The sequence below is a fragment of the Schistosoma haematobium genome, chromosome ZW (assembly GCF_000699445.3).
Source record: "Schistosoma haematobium chromosome ZW, whole genome shotgun sequence".
NCBI classification, from domain to species: domain Eukaryota; kingdom Metazoa; phylum Platyhelminthes; class Trematoda; order Strigeidida; family Schistosomatidae; genus Schistosoma; species Schistosoma haematobium.
In genome coordinates, this window is record NC_067195.1 from 22,197,312 (window position 1) to 22,217,067 (window position 19,756).

Consider the following 19,756-nt stretch of genomic DNA (forward strand, 5'->3'; position numbering starts at 1 on the left):
CATGGAATAGTTAATGCAGTCTTACAGTACAGTGTTAAAAAACCTACATTAAAGTTATATACTTAACGATTTACAAAGCCCTTGTGTAAAATAATTTTAAAAATTTCCCTTTTTCCGTTTAGTTCTTTTACAATGATAATATATTTCGTTTCCTTCGAGTTTTAATTTCTGGACAGTCAACTGATGAACTTGAAGCATCATTTTCTGTTGGAGCAGGTGAGATTAATAAATCATTTAATCGCGTAGCAATAAACAATACCCCTAAATGAACAATCCTATAGGTACTTAACATTTTTATGCTAACTTCGTTAGTTTTAATAAAGCTAAGAATCGATGCCACTTTGGTAGCCTATTATACATATGTGCTGCTTATTCACGTTCTCATCTAACTAGTTTAGTGGTTTTGTCTTCATCAACTCCTATCCTGTCTTCTTGATTGGTGATCGAGTGGATGTATTCAAATAATTATGCTGCAACGTATAGGAAGTTTATTAACAATATCGTCACATTCTGTAAGAAGTGACTAGTGAGTGACAAAACAGATTATTGTTTGGTCTGAGTTTTCAAAATAGTCAACTTTAAACAGCTAGATCTGTCTCGTTCATGGGTAAAATAGTAATTTTGCCTCAGACTACTACTTTCAACTCTGTCTGGAACCTCTTTGAAGCTACCTCAGGTCCTAAACTCGGGTAAAGTAACTAAATATGTAAGAATACCACTTCTGTCATGTAGCATGAAGTATTTTTCTAAATTTTAAATAAGACTTCTCGGATTTTACAAAATTTCCAAAGGTCTTAATTTTATGTGAGAATAATAAGTTTAATATTTTTTAACTATGTATCGTAAATGTAGACAGAATGATTTCTGGGGGCTTTTAGTACTGAAAACATGTCAATAAATGAAAAAGCATTTGAATTTAGACATAAAAATTTTTAATTGTGGTATGCATTTTCTACTCGGTTATGGACTTAAAGTCAAGTTATTGAGTAACAACTTCGAGCCCCTTCTTGTCTATAGATGTTTGAGGAACAGAGTAGAATATACTATTCTTGAATATAGTCTATTTAGTCTAAATTATTATGTATAAAACATAGCAGATTTATAGGATTATATTAACCTTCATTACATCAATTAGTTAGGTTAAATCAGTAGTAAGTACAAGATAGATCAGGATAAAGTCAGTTACATGATAAATAGAATATCAAAATAGTAAATAGAACAAAAATATGTCATAGACTAAATATGCTACTACTTTGTATTTTATCAATTTCGAAACTCAAAGATTAACTTCAATAGATAAAATATCAAGAATGCAAAATACTGTCTAACATAATTCGATGTAGAAACTCGAATAATTGATAGAATACATCTGAAACCCCATACTAAAGTATATTTAAAAAATTACATTTATCCTGAAAGTGAAGTGTTTATTGATCAAAAGGCTATCACTTAGTTTCGACTAGTCTTGTATGAGGTTTCGGTAATTCCTACTTTCAATATACTCTCCGACTGAAAAGTAAATTTATACGAAATAGTCATCTCGGTTTAGTGGTTAAATGAATCAACGGCTTTGTAGAAATGTTAAGCTAGTTTTAGCAAAGAAACAAAATTGCGTTCATGTACGTTTTCAGGTTACACAACAAGAAAGTTAAAAATAATATTTATACCTACATGGCTAGTGGTAACAACGTAGAATATTTTGAGAAATTTATTTGGATATTTTGTAACCCAAGAAACATTGATTGCTTAAGCGTATTAGAAATCTGTTATACCTACACATTACGGTATAAACATGACATGAGAATGTAAAAATTTAGTTCGGTTTTTGAAAACAAATTATTATCATGTTTTTTTCTTCTTTAACTTCGTGACAAAATAGGTCTACAACAACAAGCAACATCACAGTCAGCTCGAATGGCTGGAGTAAAAGTTTCTTTGAGGGGATTTCGTCATGCACCTTTCAAATTCTTAACTCGAATATCACTTCGAGTAAGTACACAAATTATAAACTTTTTGATGAATATATAACAGATCTAACAGGCTTCAGATTTCTATAGAAACATATCGTCAGGTGATCACATATTTTGTTTCTCACACTGAAGGTATTTTGATTTGCCGTGATGAGCGAAACCTTAGAAGGCTGTTAGAGCGTTTACAAGCAAAAAACCAGTCAATTTATTCGCCCAAAATATTCTCTGCTGATTTTGACCTGCAACTGGCAGTCAAAAATGAATGAAATTTTTTTAATTAAAGCGGTCTATTTACTTCAATTTTAAAGTTTTCAGGATGAAGTTGTCTACAGCGTTCCTTGTCATACTTAGTAAATCTGGTTATTTTTTCCGTCCATTTAATGGGTGAGTGCTGTATATTAAAGTGTACATGGCAAATGTAGTGAAGCGCAACATATCAAATGAAAAACATAAATATGTGGCAAATATCAGAACTTGAAATCTTTCATAAATATTACATTCAAATATGGAGCACTCACTCATGAAAGAAACGGAAAAATGACCGAAAGTGCTAGGTACGAAGCAATCAGTGAACCTTGAAAACACAATGTGGATAACCTCAGTTTGTTTTCTTACTAGGAAATAGATGTGGCTTGTTGTATAGAAGTAAAACCTTCTGCTTCACTAGAGAAATACCTATCATAATTCTAAAACTGTACCTTAATATCGTAACCTTACAACGAAAATTAACTTTTATCTTTTCAAATTTTGTCAGTCGCATTTGTCTAGATTTCGTCATAAATGTCTTCACTTTGATTAAATAAATATATTAATCATGCACGGTACGACACTACGAATAGTTGTAGGGACGGCGCTCGGCGAACTCAAGGAAGCTCAGAAAGAGCCGAAAACATTCCATCCAGTCATCTCTTGGAAGAACACTCCAGAATCTTGACGTGTAGCTTATCGATTGCACAAATGCTAAAAACCACTGCACGAGGATTGGATGACTGTAATGATGATTTTATTTTTTACTAACAACTATAAATACCTGAGTAATTTGTATCAAAATTAAAACTGTTTGGAATAAGATTCCTTCCCGCTAGTCGTCTGACTTGCGGCTTGGAAGGTTCGGGTGTTCGAGTGCTCAAGTTGTACGCGGTATAGCAAGGAAAATATAAGTTCATGATATAACAGTAGGAAGGTACACTAAGTATATGGATAGTACAAATCCGGAAATTTTGCATTAACTGCTGTAACATACGTTGTTTAATGTGACGTTGTTTGTTCAAAAACACACTACGAAGTAGTGTCATTGAGAATAAGGATAAAGCAATCTATTGTAATAGTCTAAAATTATACTTAGTGAAGTAATTAGTGGTAGTGAAGATTTGCATTTCAGGTGGGTAACTTTGGTAGTGTTCGGTTCTATGAGCTAAATGGCTTAATTGATAAACGTCATTGTCGTCATGGTCAACGTCATCAGCCCCTACTTCATAGAGAAGTAAACTTTCCGACTATTCTACAAACATGAAGCCAGTCCATTATGACGACCTTGTTTTCATCCGGTTACTTTCGAGATTTTATCATTTTTAGGTATCTTTTGTTCTTGTTGACAGTTTTGATCGGTTAACCTCTGACCATGTGATCGTCCGTTATTTTTTAAATCGGATCTATGTCTCTGTGTATGTTGATTGCTGAGTGACCTGAATGCAGTGCTTCTGTAGGTTTCTGGAATTCCCTTGGTCGATAAATTTAGTAGTTTTTCAAATTCATATCCCTAGATTCCTGTATGTAATAAATGATAGCATCTTGTTCTTTATCATCACTAACCTGTGTCTGCGTATAAGTGAAGGAAGCATCTACTTTATTCAATGTTCTGTCTTTTGCAGCTGTTTTGGTTGAATTCGTAAACAATGTTTCAGTTATCTTCGTTCGTTGTTGGGTCTGAAGTCTTCATTGGATGGAATGTGAGTTGATTGTGTTCGCTTGTTGAGGACGATGGTTCTGAAAGATCCCAGAATTTTAGTGCTGATTCCTAAAACGTTTTTTTATTTATGGTGTGATGATCTAGTTCTCGTCAGTGCTTATGTTGTGTCATGTTTATTTACTGAATAAATTTTGATTACGTTTCGCGGGTGACCATCACTCAGGGATCCAGTATGTCGATTCATGGAAAAAAAGTCGATAAATCACACGGTCACAGGTTAACCGATCAAAACTGTCAACAAGAACAAAAAGATACCTAAAAATGATAAAATCTCGAAAGTATCCGGATGGAAACAAGGTCGTCATAATGGACTGGCTTCATGTTTGTAGAATAGTCGGAAAGTTTACTTCCCTATGAAGTAGGGGCTGATGACGTTGACCATGACGACAATGAAGTTTATCAATTAAGCCATTTAGCTCATAGAACCAAACACTACCAAAAGAAAAACTTTACCGTGGCCAGTTAGCTATAAGCTGCTGCTCGATATATCACGTCCATTTATTTTAAATTCCATAGATGTATACAAAAAGCATACTCTTTGAAGAACACAGTTCTATAATTACCTACGCTATATGAGTGCTAACTAACCGAACATTTATAATAATACAAGAGTTCAGGTGCACGACTATGTCATCATTGTTCAGTGTTAAAAACGAAATTCCTCACATGTTCTGAATGAAACTAATGAAACCGACGTTGAGTTACTTAGTCTCAAGAAAGATGATGAAACTGATTAAATAATTCTGTAGATGAATAGTGAATCAGTCAATCTACAACTTATTTTTATAGTTAGAGGCTCAATAGAAACAGCAGTGAAACATTTTTTGGACTCAAATTCATTTAGCAATAGGAAAATCAAATGTTGATTGCAGTATATAATCCATAAAATAAGATCCATGACATTATGGTCTTAAAAAAGTGGGTAACAATTTGTTGAACAATCAACTAGAATCTACCCATAGATGCTACTCTTCCGTATCAATGTATAATTTTCTTGTGACTAGTTATGATGAATAACGGAGAAAGTAATCAAATTTATAGTTGTGAAATACAAGGCCAGATTTAGTAGTTTTATATATATGTTATATTAAAAATCTCATTTTTATTTAGTTTTAAAGATGTTGCCAGAACAAATAAATTTAGGAACAAACTGATTTTAAGTGATAACACATTCGCTAATGGAGTGTCAGTTATTGGATCATATGTTTGATGTCAGAAAATGATGTTTGATGTGAAATAAACGTTATTTATAAATAAATGGATTATGACAAGTCGACAGAAAGTGTACTACTATTTTGTTCTATATATATTTCATATTATAATGTAGTAGAGGCTATTTATCAGCTCAATTTTATAAATCATAAGTATGTGATAAATTATAAATTCATTAGCAATTTTGTGTATTCTTATAAGCCTCTAATATGTAACAAAATAGAATCATTTAAAATATATATTTAACTACAGTATAAATAAATTACACTACGTATAAGAATTTGAGTATACTAAAGGGAATCACTACCATTTGAAGGGGACCAGTCTTACTGGCTTAGAATTGTTGTACGAGAAATAAACTTAAATGTCTATGGTTTATCATATTTCGAAAATCAAAGGGACTTTGTTGTAACTTCTCAAGAGGATATTATTCGAGTTAAATGTAGATCAACGTAAAGTCCGATTAAAAGATTGGAGTGAGGAATGGACAAAGAGACAACTATTTCCATCTTTTGTAGATTATAAAGTAGCAAACTCGCTACAATACTTAAAACCATACATATATGGTCATTTATATTTGAGGGAGTCGAACATTAACGTTTGATTGAAAAATAAGTATTTCCATTCGAACTACTTATAAGTACCATGTATATATTCCTAGTAAATTGCAAAGGAAATAACCGTTTCAAATTTAATATTCATTACACATAAAAAGGTGAAATATGTTTTACAATAAATTGTATAGGCTGATCGAATATAGTTATCAGTATTTTGTGAAAATCAAGAATTACATTTTGGTGGTTAAACGGATTTAAATGAATCAAAAGTAACCATTAAGAAAATTGTCCGTAATGATTTACTTAGTTTGATCTAATAATTGACAATCTATATCACAAATAGTTATCTAGTGGTAAAGCTGTATACAATGACTAGAAGTAAATAACCTTCAAAACGAAAGTACAAATGATTGCATTCTAACTGAAATGAATAAGTTAAAATAAATGGACTCAACCGCTTTGCAAAATATAGATAAATCCAATAACAAGAGCCTCCAAAACATACCAAATTAACTTATCATATAACTAAGGCAAATCGTCGATACTACCAGAAGATCTAAGCTACAGGAAATGAAAGCTATCAAACAACCTATTAACGTTTTAACAACAAAGATGTGCGGATAAAGTTAAAAACATGTAGATTTATAGTAAGTTTTGAGAAACGAAATTACAGTGAATTTGTATGTTCGATACGTTCATCGATTTCATACTGAAACATGGGTATTTTATTCTGTACCAGCCATTTAGGTAAACAATCTCATAAATCATTTCTCGCTGTTTATGTGTGTAATATTTATACGTAGTACATGCACTTCTGCTAACATATACATACAATTGGCTCAGTAATTTAAAATAAATGTGTATACTTACTATTAAAAATTTTAGAAGCCACTTACCTTTAAAGATGTCTACATTCGCTGTATAACATGTTGGCAGATTTTATGTCTTGGATTATATAGATGGCAAGAAAATGGTTTCCGATATGTTATTGCTAATCCAATGCCAGATACTCAAATTTATGAAAATGATATGGTAAGCGTTGAAAGTCACATAAAACTGATTTTAATTGAAGGTACCTATACGGCTGAAGATTTCTTCCTAGGACAGGCTGATTTTTAAAGTGAAAAGTCAAAACCTATCATGTAAGAGGATACTTATAAATAAATGTCGTTACAATCCGAAACAGTGTCATAAAATCCATAATGACGTACGTCGTTTATGTAGCACTTAGAACCTCATTAAGCTGAAACAGATTTATGCAGTTATTTACCAACTAAGTAGTTCTAACTTTCGTCAAATTCCCAGTTGTCCGGGAAAAAACTATTCGACTGTGTCAAACGTGTGCAAACAATACATTGTTGTCATTTTATGTTTAAGTAAACAGATTTAGGATTTAATTGCTTTAGAGATAATATACATTAGGAAGTGGTACGAATCAAAAAGTACGTCGCTACATACACCTGCTTCACACTAATTGATTAATAATAGCTTTTTTATTTCACATGTGAAAACGATCATAAGTTTTAGGTCTTGTGGTTGAAATAACATAATAGGATTTAACTACTGTTAATCACCAAATCCCACCAAATCAGAATATATTGTGTCGTTCCTGTCAATGTTGATGTTAAAGGTCACTTATCTAAAAAATTTTACATATTAACTGCACTTGGTTATTAAGTAATCAAACAGTCCCAACAAGTTCCACTAGTTTGCTTATTATGATACTTTTGATATTTCAGATATTTTCTCCATATAAAAAGTTTGATTTTATGTCAGAACTTTAAAAATAAAGATCTGACTTACTTTAAGAATACGAGGTTTTTAATTAATGTAATCAAACTGAACCAAAAATACATTGTTATGAATAAAGATTCAAGCAGTATGAAAAATATATGATCGAATTGTAAATCCCAGACAAATGCCTATTCGAAGAAAAGAATCCAGGGACAGTTTTCATGTTGAAAGTGGATACTCAATTGAAGCACATTCATTTAGTTGGTCCTAGTACTGGTATAGTGTGGGTTTTTCGGCACACCCTTCTGACGAAACTAAGTCTAGGATGAAACAGCTTCCTGTGACCGACAAAATTAAAGTAGTATTTGTATATACTTCTAGAATTTTAACCTCCTATATAAATCACAAGTGCATTTAGTAAGATGAGCTTATTGGTACCAGTCTCATAAAATCCGCCTACACAAATATGAAGCATTCTCTTAGAGCCTTTGAAATATTGTAATGATTTACTTGAGTATTATTGTATAATGAACTTACTTGCTAAACTCCTACAACTCCCGTGTTTTGAAGTACTGTGTTTAGTAAAATAAAATTTACCGAATTCCTCAAAATTAATTGGTCCAGTAAGTAGTTATTATTGCAGTGTGGTTTGTTGTGCAAACTTTAGAAATTGGTTTCTAATACATTTGCCACAAATAAAGTGAATTTCTCTATATCCTAAGTTTTTTTATTTGTTGAATATTGAACTTGTAGATATCTATTTTACAAAAACGGAATGAAGTTCTAAAAACTTCACATAAAATATGCACTTTTAGTTGTAATAAAATATATCCTAAATAATCAAATTCGGTAGTTGATATAACAATAAGATTAAAGCCTTTGATGTATGAGTAGGTCACTTTTTATTTTCATTAGTTAAATTGGTTTAGTAAACACAAATAGTTAATATTTATACACGGAAAGTAGTTTTGTGGTCCCTGTGATTTATGTTATCAATTTATCCTAAAATTTAAGTGTACTTTGGATGTTTATTATCATAAATAATTACTAAATTATTTGGAACTAAATTATTCTTTATGAAATAAGTTTGAAATAAAACGTCTAATATCGAAGTTCCCATCTACAAAACATCCTAAAAAGGGATATTATACAATAAATAATGCAATATTCAGTAACCAGTGATTCATTTACAGTTACATTTAAAATAAAGATATTACTAGCGAGATTAAAACCTCTTAAATTTGCTTATTTTGGCAAGACGCTGACATGAAAATTACCAAGGGATTCACAAAAATCTACGTAGTTGTGACTCAACTATCTGTTTGTACAACAAATGGAATTTTTATTAATAAGATAAATATAGTTGGAAAGTTTGTATATTTTCTTGTCATTATGAAAACCACACGTGGTAGTCAATTACAGCAGCTAATCAGATCAAAGTTTATCGTATTATATGCCTGAAAATTTCAATTAATGTCTGTCTGACTGTTATTACTAACAGTGTAATTCCTTTACATTTAAGGACGCGAGAGCATACATAATTAACGACAAAACAGTTACTTTGGTGGAATTATTATTATTGTAACTCATTGTATACATGTTAATACTTTGACGTTAGATTATTGGGAGCAATCAAATATGAGCTCTGGACCAAGCTTTTGTTCTAGTCGGTACTCATCAGGAAGACAATGACTGAAGTTCCAGTATGTTCATGAGATTTAAACTTATCTTGTCCAGAGATTTAGGCTTTAGCTTTAACTATCAGCTTAGTTGTTGCTTGACAATCAATTCATACATTCAGTTCAGTACTGTTCATGAACAGTTCATATTAAAAACCTAATTTTTGTTGTTTCCATACGATTTTCAATTTGATTTTGCCATTAACGCCTTCTACTTTAATTTCTTTAACTTTAGTTTTATTGTTTCATGCCAATTGATCAGGATGATTCAAATAAAAATTGGAAATTTTCCGAAGTTATACAACCACGAAATGAAAGTACATAAAGATGTTTCATTTAATTAATTGATCAATAATATAAAAATGAATTACCAGAGATATTGAGATGATAAAGAGTCTTATTGTTATTTACTATTTCATAAGTGCTGGCATTTGTTATTGTAATTAAATTCAACCGAATTATTCATAAACTTACATAGATAATTAATCACTGTATATTATTGTTATTACTAACCGCTAGTTACTTGGTAACAGCATAAATAAAAACTGCAAAACACTTAAAATATTAAGGGGAAATATGTTTGTAAAATCTCAGTTATTGAATTTTGACCAAGTCCAACGTTTCTCTCGGCAATCTTATCAAAGCTTTTTCAAGGAAATATAATCAAACATCAAAATTATCAAATATAAATAGGTACATTGTTTTTTGCTTAACTGTATACTAAACAGATCATTCAACCATGTTATTAATGTTGAATGTAAGAGTTTGCCGTAGTGTGTATGAGATACCTGGTGTGTAACGAAGAGTGTGTTGATCGGTGAATGTTTGACTCATATCATCAATAAAAACTGTCCACTTTCTTCAAAAATCCACCGATTAGAGGTGATATATAATCCATGAAATTTCTTCTCTCACCTCAGATCTGCTTACAAATATATACAATCTGTTATCTCAACACACTCTTCGTTACACAACAGGTATCTCATACACACTACGGCAAACTCTTACATTCAACATTAATAACATGATTGAATGGTCTGTTTAGTATACAGTTAAGCAAAAACAATGTACCTATTTATATTTGATAATTTTGATGTTTGATTATATTTCCTTGGAAAAGCTTTGATAAGATTGCCGAGAGAAACGTTGGACTTGGTCAAAATTCAATAACTGAGATTTTAAAAATATATGTTTTATCCCTAATATCTTACATTAACTCGGCGCCCAACTACTGTGAAACTATTCGTTCAAATTTATACGAAAGTTCTCATACTCTTAAAATATATTGTAGAAAGTAGAGTGAGTGGATCCAAAATCACTAATTTCATGTTTAAGACTACAACTGGAGGAGTAAGTGCTGCGTTTGAAACACAGTGAGATTAATAATTCAGGTTAAATATATTTCGCTAAATGTATTTGTTTAAACATTGTTACAAGGAGGCACCAAATATATATGCGCTACACGAATCATTTGATTTGTGTGGGGGCTGGGATGCTGCCCGGATGCCCCAACAGAAGCAAGTGTTCTTCCTAGGGGGCCACACCATAAGCCTTTGACCTAGAAGTCCAATCCACAAGGCAGTGGAACAACGTTAGGAGATGCAGTCCCGCGGTAGCCGTTGACCAACAATAGGTTTATATGCCTTTTGTTTCCTCACGATCCTTGAGCACATGTTCACCATTGTTTGGGAATCAAGGTTTTCCAACCCTCTAGGTGGATCTTCCGTATCTACTAACCCGGCTAAAGCGCCGAACATTCGCTCTTAGTCCTGTCGAGAGAAGGCAGTGAGTAGGACAGTGGCTGTATACGTGGCCAAATGAGAGCATTTTGAGAGGGAGAGTCAACTCTCGCCGCCCTTGACCGTGCTAGAGCATTGGGGGGAGGGAGAATTCTCTCAAATTACCTCAACAGGTAAAAACATGAATATCCGATTGCAACAGCAGCATCTGTTAAAACTCAATTTATAAGACAACTTCTATAGGTTTTTGGGGATTATTACATTATACGGCACTAAGACGATAGCAAACAAATAAACTAGATTGTGTGCCATTTAAACTGAAGTTCAAGTTCAAACTAAAAAGATACAATAGGACAAACAGGAATTAATCAACTACGTTCATATGACAATATAACCATCAGATCGGACAACTTCACAAGGAAGAGATATAGAAACCCGACATAAATCAAAGATAAACTAGTACAACCTCATAGGCACTTAGATACATTTTAGCATTTCAATAAAACTTCATCACATCAGAACCATAAAGTCTTCAAATCATTTAAAATGAAAATTAGATGTTTTATCAAAGATGGACTCTAATCATATCAGAAGTAGTGTTTACAGCACATTAAATTCATCTCCCACAGATTTTAACATCTATTAACACTAATTACACAGATTACTAAGAATTAAAAAAAGGATTAAAAATAATTTAGCAACAGTTGGTGCGACATCAGTCTAACAATCATTTGCAGTATGTGCAAATCAGATTCTTTTATGGTAACAATACAGATTTACTAGATTCGGGAAAAATATAATTAAGAATGGACCAAAACATACGGGAATTTTATAAGATAGAAAAACATAGTAAGTTATAACCGTTTGCATATAGCCTTCGTGGGTATTCAAGGATAAGCTTATCAATCTCCGTTGGTATATGAGTCCCTTTAATGAATGTCTTCATATCACCATTCAAAAGGCGATTATTTTTTAAATAGTTATTCGAAGAATTCAAGATTTGTTCTTTGCCCAATCTGTAAATCAGAAATAAGTCACTTCAGTCCTGCGTATCAACAACACAAAAGATATAAATCTTTGCCAATTAATGCACGATAGCAATACTAGTAACTAAAAAAAGTTATTTATCATTACGTATATGATTAAAACATCGAAATTTTTAACGCAACAATTTTCGCCAACACATGTGTGTACCCCAGCTGAGAACTGCGAAACGGGACAAAACATGCTTCAGATCCTGCTAGAAAATATTCAAAAACTTAAGGGGATTGTAGACAGTACAAACCATTTATTAGTCAGTTTGAAAAGTATTAGTCATAGTTACTAAACGCACACTAAAAGGAAGTGTTAATGCAAAAACGTGATAGGGTCGCCGTACCTATAAAGTTTTATGAAATCACTCAGTAATACCGGCCTGTAACCTATTCTACATAAACACTATCAGATATGATTCAGATGACCTAGTAGATGAGAGACAACCTAACTATTCTCGTATATATATGTATATATATAATCTTTTTACCAAGCGATTCTCTTATGTAAACTTACACAAAAATTGAAAAGTATGTGAGGAACACTGTTAAAATGGCTATGCTGAAAGCCTTAGCGTTAGTCCTGAAAACTCGTAGACTGAAATTAATGGTAAGATGCAACAAATCCAACAAAATTAATTTTTGAGAAGAAATAATATCACATTTTACTAAGTAAAACTATTCGTCAGATCCATCAACAAACGGCACTTAAATCTTAAATCAGTCAATAATTTCTGGAATTTTTAAATATTTATCAAAACTGTTTTTTACTCAACATCATATTGTATTTTCAGTTCACTTACAGATACAACACCAAAGATAAGAAGAGAAAACCCATCAAGTTAAAAAAAGCATTTTGGCAGATTTAGAAAGTAAAAATCTTAATCAGTGATCAATCTCGATCGCAAACTCATTATTTATAGATGTATATTAGAATCATCCAACTAACAACCATACATGAACCACCCATATATTACTTTCAAAAATTTCCTTAGACATCAGTAAACAAATTACAGTAGTGTGTATTCTAATCAAGAATATAATCAATAATTAATGTAGAAATATGCTTCACACCACATGTACAGCGAACATTTATTTTTTAACACCAATATATTTTACATTAATAACATTACTTTCCATTTTTATAGTAAAATAAAAATTTTCCTCGATTTTCTTCTTCATTACCTCAGATATCTGCTTGTTCCGCCGAGCTTATTTATATTTTGCGACCGAGTTCGATACAGTCAACGATTAAATGTAGCTTATTCATTAGGAAAGAGATGATAGGCTGGATTAGAGCCTGAAATCAACAATTCTTTCAGAACTACGAATTGAGTTAGGTTGGATTCCGAAATTCTCTTACAAAGCAATTCTAGTACTCACGATTGTTTACTTTATTATGTCGGTTAAATTGTAGGAACCATATCCTGTACCATTAAATGTTATTAGAGGGGAAACTTATATTGACCCAACGTCTATCGATTTATGAGACAAATGTATATAGTAGGAAAATATCTCAGCATTCAGAACACATTTAACACGACATTAAGTTATACATATTTCGGAATAGAATAAACATTAATGTAATTAACAAACACATCCTAAATGAAGTGAATTCTGAGGTCAAAGTACTAAGGGAACTATAATGGTAAATAACCTTATAGCAAGACTAAATCTAGGGATAAGTAATATTGAGTCTGTTTCAACTTAGTAAGAGCAGTGAGAATACTACTCTTTAGGTACAAAGAATCATAAAAGAGTAGTTACACGTCGTCGCTTAGCTGGGATCATTTGACGAACTTCGAGTACCACATCAGTTTCTGAGAGAAAAAACTGAGTAAACAATCACAGTGAGTATAAATTATTGGAACCCCTGGCGTGTTTTTACGGAGTTGTAAAGGTTATACACAGCTTTCTGCAAAACAAAAACCCCATGTTAACTAAGAAAAGCAAACCTTAGGAGTTTACGAAGTTAATTTTTGGTGTAGCATCACCGTAACAAAGTTCGGTAAACGTTCAGTAACAGGCATGCTACATTGATTTGATTGCACCTCATGTTACTAATTATCTGGCAAGGAATGAACGAAACATAGTGGACACGAATGAAGCGTAATCACCAGGTTCTAACTTTACTAGGTGATAAGTGACCAATAAATACACTTATTTAACAATCGCTTAAGTTTTCTTAATGGCCAAAATCACATGATATTTTTAAATAACAGAATAGCTGCCCTTGAATTTAAAAGACAATGAAGGTATTCTAATTCGCATGTTAGAAAACCTAACATGACAAGGACAATGAATTACAAAAAAAACTAGATAATCGACATAGTACAACAGACTTATTTTTATTTCAAAGACTAGACTTAGTTTATTAATTCAGATTCTGTTTCTGAGGTGAGTGAGTTGGAATGACTATAATGTACCTGTATTGTAATAAAGAGTTACTGCCACATGTCAAGCCAGTGTTCAATACACACAAATAGCTACCCATACAATTGTACTAACAAAACTATGGTATAATTGAATCCTATTTACAAAATACTTTTTTCATGTATTATGATTGGATTTCTGAAAACTAGGAGTCAAGTGTGTATAGAAAGACCTTAGAAACACAAATATCCGGTTGTATCAGAAAGCATAAATCTGTCCATACTTTTCTTCTTTGAAACTAGTAGACCGACGTTAATATCCGTTTGGAATTCCACTAATGTTAAGCAGCAAAGAAAAGTATAAGTTACGAATTTATATACTCAATCCTGAGACAAAAACTTGAAAAAGGTACTTAAGGTTTAAAATAACCACGCCTCCTAACAATGTGCTAAGTAATGACTACCTAATACCTTGCTAATTTGCAAACCAAAAGATATCAAAGAAATTGAACAAATCGTCCTTGTGATCAACGGGGTAAACCGTATACACACCCTCAACCTACATCAGATCTATCATTTTGAGATTACTTGTGTGATAGGGGAGTTGTAATTATTGTTAGTTCATGTGTAGCTGAATTCGAGAAATTTGTCAAGTTGAAAGAAAAAATTTTTACGGATTAGTCGTGTGCATTTCACAATACTAAGGGAGTGAAAAGCAACTTTACGGGCTTCCATTCATTGGCATCAAACCTTAATGTTTCAGTAAACAAAAAATAAATCCACTGGGATTGTGATGAGGCGTGACTTATCATTCGTCCGTGTGTGGAGGTTTTAGAAGTTTTCCAGAGGGCTTTAAGCAACCTTCCAGAATGAGGTTTGGCTAGGTCCTAACCTCGACCTGAAACTTTTTTGAACTTCATAATAATGCACTTTTATCCTCACGTTTAACTCAGTTATACACAGCAGTATTTCATTCCCATGGTCGTGCTTCTACTGAGGAACATGGCACATAATGAACAAAACGTTTGGTATGTAAATATTTAGTGAGGCCTATTCATATGTTCCAGCATGTGATTAGAGTGGACGGCGTATTGTGATTACCTATAAAATGTTTTCGTCATTACGAGTAAAGTAGGCTGGAAGAAAGATAGAGACGGCCAAACCGAAACATAGCATCAGTTCATGGGGTCACTGACGACTGGACTGAGTCATGTTAGTAAGTGTAGACTATCTGGTTTAGATCCGCGTGATTACTGTAACTAATGGCTGAAGACTATGGGTGATATGGCTCAGAATCGATCACAATGGCGTAGGTGTATACACTCTTTGTTTACCCTTAAACCGTGAGACTAAAATTGCTTTATACCTTTATTGCTAGGAGCTAATTCTTTCTTCCTATACTATTATCCTTATACACAATCTTTCTTTCATATATTACTAGCATTGAAGGAACTACTTCTATTAATTTGGTGTTCGTCTTATTGTGCTTATGAGATGTAGCAACTTCGACCGATGCATATATGCGTCTGGTCTTACGTTGCAGCTGACTGACTGGGAACTTTGAACAGAATGATTCAAGACGGCAAAGATGTCCCTATTCTTCGTCTTGCCCCAAATTCTGAGATTTTGAAACCCTCATAACTTTTTTGAGTATAGTTCACTAATTTATATAATCTCGAAATGTATCTTTGATGCCTAATCTTTTCTATCACCACTGATACTGTTACTACTTCTACTGCTCTGATATTCGACCTGACAACTTCATTTCCTTGTGCTAATGAAGTATGGCAACCTGAACCGATGTGGATAAGTACCGGATTCTACTTTGCGACTGAGTGACCAACTAATTCAAAATCGCGATATTAGAACAAAACACAAAACTATTTGAATACTTTCGTACATAAGGCAAATAATTTTCAATTACAGCTTTTTCTTTTTTCTCTTCGATGTTTTGGGTTTTTGAACTTCGATGGTTTGTGTTCTGAGGTAAAAATAAAAAATAAAGCCCTTTAGTAATACACGAATTTAATAAATTGAAGGTATTTTTGAGTTATAAATACTTTTAGTTGTAAAAACTCGATAACAAGCCCAAAAATCTTGAATTTATTAAACAATAGTATCCCATATTTTTCAAATGGCCTTAGTAACAGCTAAAATCGAGAGAAGAGCACCATTCTTATCATAGCAACTTTAAATGCACACATGTTTGTAGCTCTTGACAAGCACATTTAACTCTGCTTTTAAATGTCATGTAACTCAGTGACTAGGCAAAGATTAATGTGCCAATCATACTTATGTAATAAGAGCTAGTGATGATACCCTTAGTGTAAACAGACTGAGAGTTCATTTAGGCAGCTCCATCGAGGCTGTTGAAAGAACAAATGAACTACTCTAACCCATGAGACCGAAAACAGTTTGGTCATCGCATAACTTGGAGGTTGATATTTGAACTTATGTTATTGGGGATGCGGTGTCACGAAGAACTCTCAAGCTATTCCACACTTTCTAGTTTGAATCCGTGAAGATACTTGCGAATGTATCAGAATCATGGTTAATTTTTATTACATACAAAATTGTTATACTGATATAACCTGTCATCGTTTTACAGTTAGTTTATTTAGTTTATATTTATAATCACAAACCTGGTAATAACAGGAGAATTATATGTACTACAAAAAGTAACATCATAGCCAAGTTATAAAGGAAAGGTGTACTAATTACAACTTGGAGTAAAATTACTACTTGTCTCAATTATATGAAAGTGAGGTCAACACATGAGAGCCGCTAACTTTTCTAGTTACTGAATCGTATGATTATTTAGACTGTGGTGTACTAACGGATGCTGATATGGTAAAAAGTGTATTTCATCATATGGGATAAAATTACAGAGTTCCTCTTCCAAAAAAAGACAGAAATAAAATGAAAACATTGGATTATTCATATAACTTTAGCTTAAATGCTTGGCAAATCAGTGTATAGCATGTTGAAGCAAACTATCTACAAGATTTACCTTCAAATCTTTTGAAACGGATACTTGTTTTTGATGCCCGGCCTTCAAATGATTGCGAATATTCACAAACAGAGTTGTCTCGATTGGGCAAACGAGAATCGGGTAAGTTATTAACCAGAGATTGAGGAATGGCGTCGGCGTTAGTAGGAGAATTAAAGCCACCGAAACTTTCTCGAAACCCAGGTGATACATTGTAGAGCTTAAAAATACTTTTAACAAACTGATAACGATATTTCGACTTAAGGATGGTAGCTCTTTTGTTGATATGCTTTTCTACAGAAGAAGGGAGTTTAAATCCATACTCTTGTGAATTAGGAAGGATGTCTGGGGCACTTTGATTAGTAGCCTTCTCCTTGGCTACGAGAGTTCGTCGCATAAAATTCATTTGGAGTAAATTCTTCGATATACCAAGCTCACTAACATCTAAGTTAGCCATCGTCAACTACACATAAAGGAACAAATGGAGGACTAGGTAAGTAGATTTCAGATAATTTATGTTGAATATACTACAACTATATTGAAAAAGTTTGATTGTGTCAATTAAGTACCTATCATTTAACCACAAAAACGACTGACCGCAATTTACTATGTGACCATGAATTAATAGTCTTTTCGTAGAATACCTACCCACTGGTTCCTTAGAGCAAGGGTGTCCCCAAAAGAGATGAGCAAGATCATTCTAGCGTCAGATAACTGCATTTCATAGACCTATGGTATGAATGGATTGCAATATAATGTCTCATCCTTATCATTCTGAGTTGTCTGGATGCCTATCCCAATAAAGTACTCATGATTAGAAAAGACGGCTTATCTTGGGAGTACTGAAACAAGTGAAGAGGGATATAATTACTGTTAATCAAAATACACACAACCTCATAACTTCATTGGACAACTTGTAAGCCGTAGATTAAAGTAACAGCTAAGTGGACCTGTCGCGAAAAATAACCATGCAAAGGTAAGCGTCAACAAATGTATGCTAGCTCTTTTGCTCGATACCAGCTAGTTGCGACTTTCGCCTCAAGATATGGTAGTATAAGCGGTATTGACATATCTTTGAAAAAGAGTATAGTATGCATGCCCCCATTAAACTACATCTTAGAAACATATACAAGATCCTCTCAGACCTCAGATATAATCCCAAGGAATATTTGGGAAACTGCAATTACCGAAACCTACTAGATGGTAGGTAGATTGAAGGAATAAGAATTAATCGGAAGAAAACAGTTCCTACAGACACATTGCATGCGCACTTAGTAACGAAAGCAATCAACAAAAATAGAAAAAAAACGTGAGGTTAAGACAATCTGATAATCGGGACCAGAATCTGATATAATGCGGTTTCGAATAGGAACAGGATAAAAAAAGCGACGAATGAAACGTTTCGCGCGCTATTTAAAAAGGACAGTGGTACTTTTCCTCGCTGAGTAAATTTCTTTGTTTTGATCGTTTATTACGTATCAAGACTACTGTTTTCACTTTAATTGAATTTATTTCAGTTGAAGTATTCGACTAGAGTATCGGTTTTACTGTTCTCTCAATTAGTTTTGTCGTCGGTACTCTTGAGTACCTCTTTTTCAACTGTATCTGTTAGTACTTTTGGTCCTAGCAATCTACAGCTCTTCACTTTTTTGGTCATTGATTATTTTTTGTTTCTAAGTATCATCGCATCTTGAAAAAGTACCCCTCCTAAATGACCGGACAGTGTAAAAAAAGCAGTTGCCAACGTCAGGGTTGTCGTTATCCTGTTGAAAGCGGCATGCAGTGCGACGAGTGCAAAGGCTGGTACCACGAAGTTTGCACGACCTTAACGCCTGCTGCTTTCGAACGGTTCAGTAAGAAAGGTTGTGTATGGCTTTGTCAACAGTGCTGCTCGGATGCAAACAGCTTGTTAACCGAGGCCATCTCACTGGTTGATGCTGCAAAGAAGTGTTTTAGCAAGCATAGTCGGAACGCGTCAAACAGCACTCGATCTGTCGACACGCAAATCGACGTGAAGGAAACTAAGGTTAGTCCGATGATAGATGACTCACGCCCGTCAAAGAAGGAAAAGCAGTCTCCAAAGGGGCCTGCCTTAAACAAAGGCTCAAGAAAAGTAGGGTCTTCTGTTCCCCATCTCCCAGATGGGGTCCAACAGGAAGCACCTAGAAGCCGCAATCGCAAGGCTCGATCGGTTTCAAGCGGTAAACATAACCTGACCTCTCAGGTCGTCGACAACCCCCCAAAATCCAACACTAGGTTTGACGCAACTGTTATTGCTTCTACCAGCACCGTTGACGAATGGGTACAGGTTGTAAGGAAGAAAAGTAAGGATATAAAAGGGAACCCTGCCCCCGTAAAAGTAGTTGAAAAATAGAAAGCTGATCATAGCGACAGATCAGCTATTTTTCATAGAATCATGGAGAGCGAGAGCTCTGGACCTAAAGCTCGTCTTGAGCATGACATTGTACTGATTAGGCAGCTGCTTAATCAACTCATGCCTCAAA

General features: G+C 33.4%; 2 protein-coding genes across 3 annotated transcripts in view; one reads left to right on the forward strand and one right to left on the reverse strand.

Annotated features, from left to right (window-relative positions):
- Window positions 1–12,714, forward strand: part of MS3_00003037 (uncharacterized protein) — a gene marked incomplete at both ends in the record, with an annotated part of 60,214 nt that extends 47,500 nt beyond the window's left edge. The window contains 5 exons of one of the 2 annotated variants that reach the window (XM_012941269.2): window positions 123–216; window positions 1,880–1,989; window positions 6,594–6,740; window positions 9,357–9,438; window positions 12,686–12,714. In XM_012941269.2, the coding sequence (XP_012796723.2) occupies window positions 123–216; window positions 1,880–1,989; window positions 6,594–6,740; window positions 9,357–9,438; window positions 12,686–12,714 (462 nt within the window). Of the gene's footprint in view, window positions 1–122; window positions 217–1,879; window positions 1,990–3,841; window positions 5,201–6,593; window positions 6,741–9,356; window positions 9,439–12,685 lie in introns of those variants that run through there. The other variant, XM_051210715.1, reaches the window with a different exon arrangement.
- MS3_00003038 (uncharacterized protein) lies at window positions 10,529–18,646 on the reverse strand. The gene is made up of 3 exons (XM_051210716.1): window positions 17,274–18,646; window positions 16,164–16,244; window positions 10,529–11,876 (listed from the first exon to the last, which is right to left on the reverse strand). Exons 1-2 carry the CDS (start codon window positions 17,707–17,709, stop codon window positions 16,180–16,182), a joined length of 501 nt encoding a protein of 166 aa, XP_051070733.1. The 5' UTR covers window positions 17,710–18,646; the 3' UTR covers window positions 10,529–11,876; window positions 16,164–16,179.
- Between the last annotated feature and the right edge of the window lie 1,110 nt (window positions 18,647–19,756).

Coding starts and splice junctions, on each gene's coding strand:
- MS3_00003038 (XM_051210716.1), bottom strand. CDS start 17,709: ATGGCTAACTTAGATGTTAGTGAGCTTGGTATATCGAAGAATTTACTC. Junction 16,245..17,273: donor CCGTTTCAAAAGATTTGAAG/GTAAATCTTGTA, acceptor TTTTTACCTCAG/AACACAAACCATCGAAGTTC.